Here is a 7822-nt window from a genome sequence, read left to right on the forward strand (position 1 = left end):
CAACTGCTGTAATCTCTCTTGTTTATTTTGCTGTTCGAGCTGCCATTGTTGTCGGTTTTCTTGCCACTGCTGTAATCTTTCTTCTTGTTTCTTTTCTTTTTCCTCTAACAACTGCTGTAATTTCTCTTCTTGTTTCTTTTCTTTTTCCTCAAACAACTGCTGTAATTTCTCTTCTTGTTTAATTTCTCGTTCTTCTTGTTTCTTTTCTTTTTCCTCAAACAACTTCTGTAATCTCTCTTCTTGTTTAATTTCTCGTTCTTCTTGTTTCTTTTCTTTTTCCTCTAACAACTGCTGTAATTTCTTTTCTTGTTTAATTTCTCGTTCTTCTTGTTTCTTTTGTTGTTCAAGTTGCCATTGTTGCAGGTTTTCTTGCAACTGCTGTTGACTCTCTTTTTGTTTCTTTTGCTGTTCTTGTATTGCTGCCATCAAATCTGCTAAACTGTAGTTTGATTTGCCGCTTCTCGTTTCCATTTTTTTATCCCACTTCTGACACCAATTTGTTACCTAACATCATTAATTGGATAATGAGTCACAAAACAAATAATCAAAACATTTTAGAGGAGGGGGCGCCAAAAGTGTCTTTGCTCCCGGGTGCTGAGAGCCCTTGCTACGCCTCTGAGCAGGACAAGTCTGCAGACGTACCACTGTACCACTGGGGGCGTCTCTTAGTTAATGCTAGATCAGTTTGTTTTGTGTAAACGTCTCAGTTGGCTTAAAATAATCTCTTTGAACCTTTCTCTCCTTTACGTATGTCAGGCCCGTATGAAACACGCGACAAGGCCTTGATACAATGTCATCACTCATAGCATGCTGCATATTTACCATTAACGCTATAAACTTTAATATAAGTTTAACATAACACCAAATGTACAACGTTTCGACAAGGTTTTGTCATAATCAAGTACAAGTATAAATATGCTCTAATTCAACGATACTGTACTCCCACACCAACCTTTATGACCTTTCTTAAAATGTGTTTATAAAGGATAGAATTTGTGCGTTTTAAAGCTATTGTATCAATTCCACTGAAGTCTGTATAATATACAGAGTTCATTGATCTATTCGTATTATGTTATGAAGGAGATCAGCTAGTGCTGCCATCTAACATTTAATTGCCAGTATATAATGAAACTCGAAACATTTTGAGCATCCCGTCATGTTGAATTTATCAACGATAACATTATTTAATAGTGTGTTGGCTACTTGCTTTTGAAAATGTTGTTATCAAAGAGAGTTCAAGGAGTTCTTGCAAAGCAAGATTTTTTGCTCAAGTACATGTTGTTGGCAAATTCTGATTTGTATGATGAAAAAGAAAATCCAAAGGTCTGTTTCCTTTTTTTATCAATCAGCTATGAATGATATATCTCGTAAAAAGTTATTTTATGAGATAAACATTATTGAAACTTAAGTAGTATCAGAGGATATTCTTTTTATTTCAATATCGAAAATCAGTACAGAGTGTTACACTTGAAGAAAATGGTAAAATTTACGATATTTTTACCGTAATTAATTTATACTGTTTATTGTATAATAATACTAAACGAGTGTGAGTATACGCGTACATTTTACTTTTTAGCGTCTTTCTCATCATTTATTCAATTCCACTGAAACAAAGATTTCAAAATCTATTCAGCTCGGGCCTCTTGAATATGGCGATGTTGTGTGGGTGACATGATATTGTAACATTTTCCTTTGGCTTCATTTACGGGTTCATAGAATTAAGTGTTGTTTTTTTTTTGTTTTTTTTTGGGGTGTGGGTGTGTGGAAAGGTCTATATCGGGTGCCAGATTTTCCATTAAACTTGTACTTACAGTTATACTGTTTAAAGGTTTAGCAAGGAGTGACAAACGCCGAAACGAGTAGAAGCGTTGATAGCCCCAGGGCAAACATCCTCGCTGGGCACCCTTTCTCTCTTTAAGAACTTAAGAATATTAGGACAACAACAACAAGCTCATAAACAAGGCAAAACCATAGCAACAGTCTTTTTTAGCTCACAGTATAAGCGTAAAAACGTTAATAAAGTAACAAGAAATATATATTAAATCTATAAAATAACGTTAATTAAGTAACAAGAAATATATATTAAATCTATAAAATAACAAATAACGTTAATAAAGTAACAAGAAATATATATTAAATCTGTAAAGTAACAAATAACGTTAATAAAGTAAAAACAAATATATATTAAATCTATAAAATAACAAATAACGTTAATAAAGTAACAAGAAATATATATTAAATCTATAAAATAACGTTAATTAAGTAACAAGAAATATATATTAAATCTATAAAGTAACAAATAACGTTAATAAAGTAAAAACAAATATCTATTAAATCTATAAAGTAACAGATACATATTAATTATTACTCAAATTATTATTTCAGTCATACTTAATGTATTAAGCGTCTATATGCAAAGAAAAGCCAAAAACTATGCTTTTTATTATTAAATGAAGATGTAGCCTAAAGATGCTTTATGACATAAACAGGTTTCATTTTTAGAAAACTTATGGAAATTAAATTAAATTTTAGTCTCTGAAAAGACTTAACTGAAACACTGGCAATCTTTGTTTTTTTATAATAAAAATTAAATATATATATACCACACACTGTTGACTGTGTGGTGTACAGACGCTCTTTTTGAAGTGTTCAAGCTTTTCTCAACAACATAAGTGGTATCTTTCCAGATTTACAATACAGTTTTTCTTTTAGATTAGACAATTTCTCTCAGTTTTTCTGTATCCTAGATAGATGAGGTTACACTATTCATTATGGAAAAAAAAAATTACATGCTCTTAAAAACTTGTAAAGCCTTCACAACTTTTGGATCAAAACCCTGACCATGGTGTGAGCTTATTCTATCAACTCGTTATTGTTAGTTAATTTTTTCAACCTACAACTCATGTTGCTAACATTATCACATATACTGTGCAAGAAAAGTTCAAAAATGAAGTTCTGAAGAATTCTGCAGGTCATGTTCATTAATTCATCAAAATTAAGACAATCCTGATGATTCTTTTATTGTACATACAATATGTTTTAATGTTTGAAATACAAAGGAAACATTGTGATCATGTAAACAACAATATCTCCATTAAGAACCAAATGTTGCCTGGCAGCTTAATAGCTTTCTATTAGTTTCTCTCATTTTTAAAATGTTTGACTTTTCATAAAGTGTTGTTATGAACCTTTGTTTCTGTTTATATTTTCTCCTCTAATCTATTTTATATTTTGAAGGGCTATATCAACTTGGGAACTGCTATAAGTAACCTTTCATGTGACATCCTTATTGAAAAAGTAAGTTAATTTTTAATCATTTTAATTGGATTCTTAATTTAACCATTACATTAATAAGGCATGTTGCCCAGGTTGTATATTGTTTTAAGAATATGTAAGAGTGGTTACAGTATATTGTAAAATACATTAATGATCTTGAAAGATTTTCATTAAAAAAATTCATTCGTTACAGAAATGTTGCTTTATATATGTATGTCAGATTTTACAAAAACTGAACAAAGACTAAAAACAGGTCTCTTATTAATACCAGTTTCACAGTTGAAACTTGCAGAAGATATTAAATGAATGGTTATTTTAAAGTGTTTCAAACATACTGAAGTTTTGTTGTGAGATAAACTGTTTGGAGAACTGAGTTATTTCCTGACAGATGCCTTTTAAAATTTGTAAAATAAAAGTTGTGTTTGTTGGTTATCAAAACATTAATTATTCTTATAGTCTTGCAGGAGAACTTTTAGGTGAAATTGAGAATGAAAAAGGCCTAGGAAAAGCTATTCCACAGGCTATGTTCACTTTTACACAGTTCTAGGCCTAAGTTCACAAACAATGTTTTCACATTCAACAGAAACTGTGATACTAATGTTACAAAACTTACCTCTAGTTTCAAAGTTTCATTACTAATTGATCAGTTTACTTAACTGACTCACTAAATACTTCACTGAAAACTAATTGACTTCACTAACTTCTTCCATATTTTCACACTTTGTTTACTAGTATCCGTATTGTACCCTTGTTTTAAAATATTTTGAAAACCCTTTCAATCATTACATCATCATGAACTTTTTAGATGTAGCATCATTGTGGTTTGAAAATTGTTGAATTTGTTGTTCTCTAGCAGATATCTGCTTTGCCCAATTGAGTGTTTGCTACAATTTTACCCAAGAGACAGATCTTGCATCTATAGCAATATCTTTCATTAGCCAAGTAGATGATATCTTGATATTACAGCATTTATCTGTTCTATGACAATGACCAGCCATGTGATAAAGTATATTGTTATGGACAAAACTGAGATCACCTGCTTTTCTAAGGAGTGTGGGTTTTAGTCAGTCTCGTTGGTTATCAATGGATATACATCTTCAGGGACTACAACTGTTGACTGATTCACAGGTCCAGTAGGAAGACAGTTGTCCAGTGATTGAGGATACAGTAGTTGAATCTCAATTACTGATGATGGAATCCTTCTGCTGGAATACATTATATTGTCTGTTGCTCTTACTGCCCAGCTGTTTTCCTCTAAGTTACTTTAAGCTACATGGTAATTTTGTGTGTGTGTGTGGATGAGATTATTTCATTTAGTTATCACTCATTATATACTGATTACAGATGATGTTGAATAACCTGTTTATAATATTTAACAGACCAAAGTTTTGATTTTTCTCTAATGTGTATTAACATTGTTGTCTTTCATTTATTCATGTTTATTCATTGCTTTAGGCTTAATGTCTTGATTTATTTACGCAGTCTAAGACTGTGAATATAAGAAAAACCGACCTTCTTAATTTTGAAGTTTTTTTTTCTGATGTATGGAGCTTTGATCGCACATAAATGCTTCTATGAATTTATTCTCACTACTATTTGCACAATCAAGGCTGAGTTGCCTTCAGATCTTAACCTCTTTAGATTAGCACATTGTACTTCTTCATACAAAGTGAGAATATGAGATATATTTGAAAGTCTATACAGTAGCAACAAAAATTGTAGAATTAGCATTATACATGTACTTATACAAATTAATCTATACATGTTCTTATCTAAACTGTTATACGACAAAAGGGGAAGGCAGAGGTATCTGTATAAACCCCCCAAATCTCAGTTTAATTTTTTTTAATTTCATATGGCCCCTTGCATACCTGAGTACTCTATTGCTCACCTTAGTGCCATTATTCTTCTTAGCCAGAAATACCACACCTCCTAACTGTAATATTTTGAATTTAATATTAAAGAAAGTATAATTTTATTAAAAGTGATTCAGTTTTTTAAATAATACAGTGAGTGGGCTGTATTAATAATTTTGGATGAACAAGTAGAAGAACAAAGATCAAACTAAATAAACAAATTTGAGTATCTTTTTCAGGTTTACAAAACATAAGGGACAAAAGTTGGTAGGATTTTATTTGGAAAATGCTAAACAGTTAGTGACCTCATTATCATCAAACATTATTAGAAACTTTCAATAATTAAGTTTTTCCTGAAGATAATGTTGTTATTGTTAACAGAACATGTGTGGTAAATTCTGCTATAGATATACAGTTGTTATTATCAGTTTCAGTCACAGTTTTCTGTATATTGTTGAATGTATTGTTCACAAAACATGTGTGGTAAATGCTGTTATAGATATACAATTGTTATTATCAGTTTCAGTCACAGTTTTCTTTATATTGTTGAATTTATTGTTCACAAAACATGTGGTAAATTCTATTATAGATATACAATTGTTATTATCAGTTTCAGTCACAGTTTTCTTTATATTGTTGAATTTATTGTTCACAAAACATGTGTGGTAAATTCTATTATAGATATACAATTGTTATTATCAGTTTCAGTCACAGTTTTCTTTATATTGTTGAATTTATTGTTCACAACCAGTGTCTATATCTATAACTTCATTTTTAGCTAAATGACGAAGGAATTTGGAAGTTTGATTCCAGTTTACAACATTATTTTGAATGTTATGGCATTCCTAGGTATGTATAAAATACAATTTTCAAGTAATGTATTTTTTACTGAAAGAAATATTAGTTTTAAAATTAAGCTTATAATCCTATCAGTTTAGCAGTAATCTTAAATAATTTATTTCTGTAAGCTGAGACTTTCAGTTTAAAAACCAAAATCTATTATGTAAAATTGATCTTTTCAAAGATTGCATTGAAAATGAAATTAAACAATAAAGTTTAGTACAAGTGTATTATTAACACTACCATACACAACAATGAGATTAAACAATAATTTTTAGTACAAGTGTATTATTAACACTTTCGTACACAACAAGGAGATTAAACAATAAAGTTAAGCACAAGTGTATTATTAACACTATCATACACAACAATGAGATAAAACAATAAAGTTTAGTACAAGTGTATTTTTAACACTTTCGTACACAACAAAGAGATTAAACAATAAAGTTTAGTACAAGTGTATTATTAACACTTTCCTACACAACAAGAAGATTAAACAATAAATAAAGTTTAGCACAAGTGTATTATTAACATTATCATACACAACAATGAGATTAAACAATAAAGTCTAGTGCAAGTGTATTATTAACATTATCATACACAACAATGAGATTAAACAATAAATACATGTGTGATATACCCGGGTCAAACTGAATATAGCTAGGAGCTATTACCTGTGTGATAAACCCAGATCAAACTGAATATAGCCAGGGGCCATTACCTGTGTGATATACCCAGGTCAAACTGAATATAGCTAGGGGCTATTACCTGTGTGATAATCCCAGGTCAAACTGAATATAGCTAGGGGCTATTACCTGTGTGATAAACCCAGGTCAAACTGAATATAGCTAGGGGCCATTACCTGTGTGATAAACCCAGGTTAAAATGAATATAGCTAGGGGCTATTACCTGTGTGATAAACCCAGGTCAAACTGAATATAGCTAGGGGCCATTACCTGTGTGATAAACCCAGATCAAACTGAATATAGCCAGGGGCCATTACCTGTGTGATATACCCAGGTCAAACTGGATATAGCTAGGAGCTATTACCTGTGTGATATACCCAGGTCAAACTGAATATAGCTAGGGTGCTATTACCTGTGTGATAAAATCAGATCAATCTGAATATAGCTAGGGGCCATTACCTGTGTGATAAACCCAGATCAAACTGAATATAGCCAGGGGCCATTACCTGTGTGATAAACCCAGGTCAAACTGAATATAGCTAGGTACTATTACCCTAAATTATTATTTTAAAATGTAACCCTGATAGACACCCCTTTCACCCATTAACAAAGATTAGGATAACTGAAATTTTGTGATAAAATCATTAACTCTTTTTTTAAAGTTTTACGTTTCTTCTTCCAGTATCCAATACAATATAAACCAAAATATACAAATGTTCTAGAACCTCTTGAAGCAACATGTGCTTCAGTAATGTATTGATAATAGTCATTTAGGAAGATAGATGTTATTTTTTTATCTTTTATTGCCAACAATTGTTGTGTCAAATTGATCACTCATGAAAAAATAAAAAACATCATTATTTAAAATGACACAGTTTTGTTTTATCATTTCTTTACTACTAAGGACATTGGATGTTTGTATTGCACATACGATTTTGTGAGATAGGAGGTGTGTTTTATAAGATGAAAAAAAATAACTGTAGAAAACATTTATATTCAGGTTGCGATCTGCCATGGCCAATTTCATGAATAACTCATTATGTTAATGAACGTATACTTACATCTTGAGGATCTATCTTGTCCAATGGTTGAAAAAATGGGTATTTAACAGATCCCTGTCTTTATTTAACATTTGTTTATTTCTGATCCACTATGGTTTTAAAA

General features: G+C 30.8%; 1 protein-coding gene across 1 annotated transcript; it reads left to right on the forward strand.

Annotated features, from left to right (window-relative positions):
• The first annotated feature begins 1159 nt into the window (after positions 1-1159).
• Positions 1160-7704, forward strand: LOC106477669 (1-aminocyclopropane-1-carboxylate synthase-like protein 1). Its single transcript, XM_022381168.1, has 4 exons — positions 1160-1323; positions 3238-3297; positions 5911-5981; positions 7659-7704. The coding sequence occupies exons 1-4, from the start codon at positions 1216-1218 to the stop codon at positions 7702-7704; spliced, it is 285 nt and encodes a 94-aa protein (XP_022236876.1). The 5' UTR covers positions 1160-1215.
• The last annotated feature ends 118 nt before the right edge of the window (positions 7705-7822 follow it).

Source organism: Limulus polyphemus, unplaced genomic scaffold (genome assembly GCF_000517525.1).
Source record: "Limulus polyphemus unplaced genomic scaffold, Limulus_polyphemus-2.1.2 Scaffold76920, whole genome shotgun sequence".
Taxonomy (NCBI): Eukaryota; Metazoa; Arthropoda; class Merostomata; order Xiphosura; family Limulidae; genus Limulus; species Limulus polyphemus.

Bases quoted from the DNA above. Each gene is read 5' to 3' on its own strand.
- LOC106477669 (XM_022381168.1), top strand. From the start codon at position 1,216: ATGTTGTTATCAAAGAGAGTTCAAGGAGTTCTTGCAAAGCAAGATTTT. The intron at 1,324-3,237 runs GTCTGTTTCCTT...TATATTTTGAAG, and splicing joins ATGAAAAAGAAAATCCAAAG to GGCTATATCAACTTGGGAAC. The intron at 5,982-7,658 runs GTATGTATAAAA...ATTTATATTCAG, and splicing joins GAATGTTATGGCATTCCTAG to GTTGCGATCTGCCATGGCCA.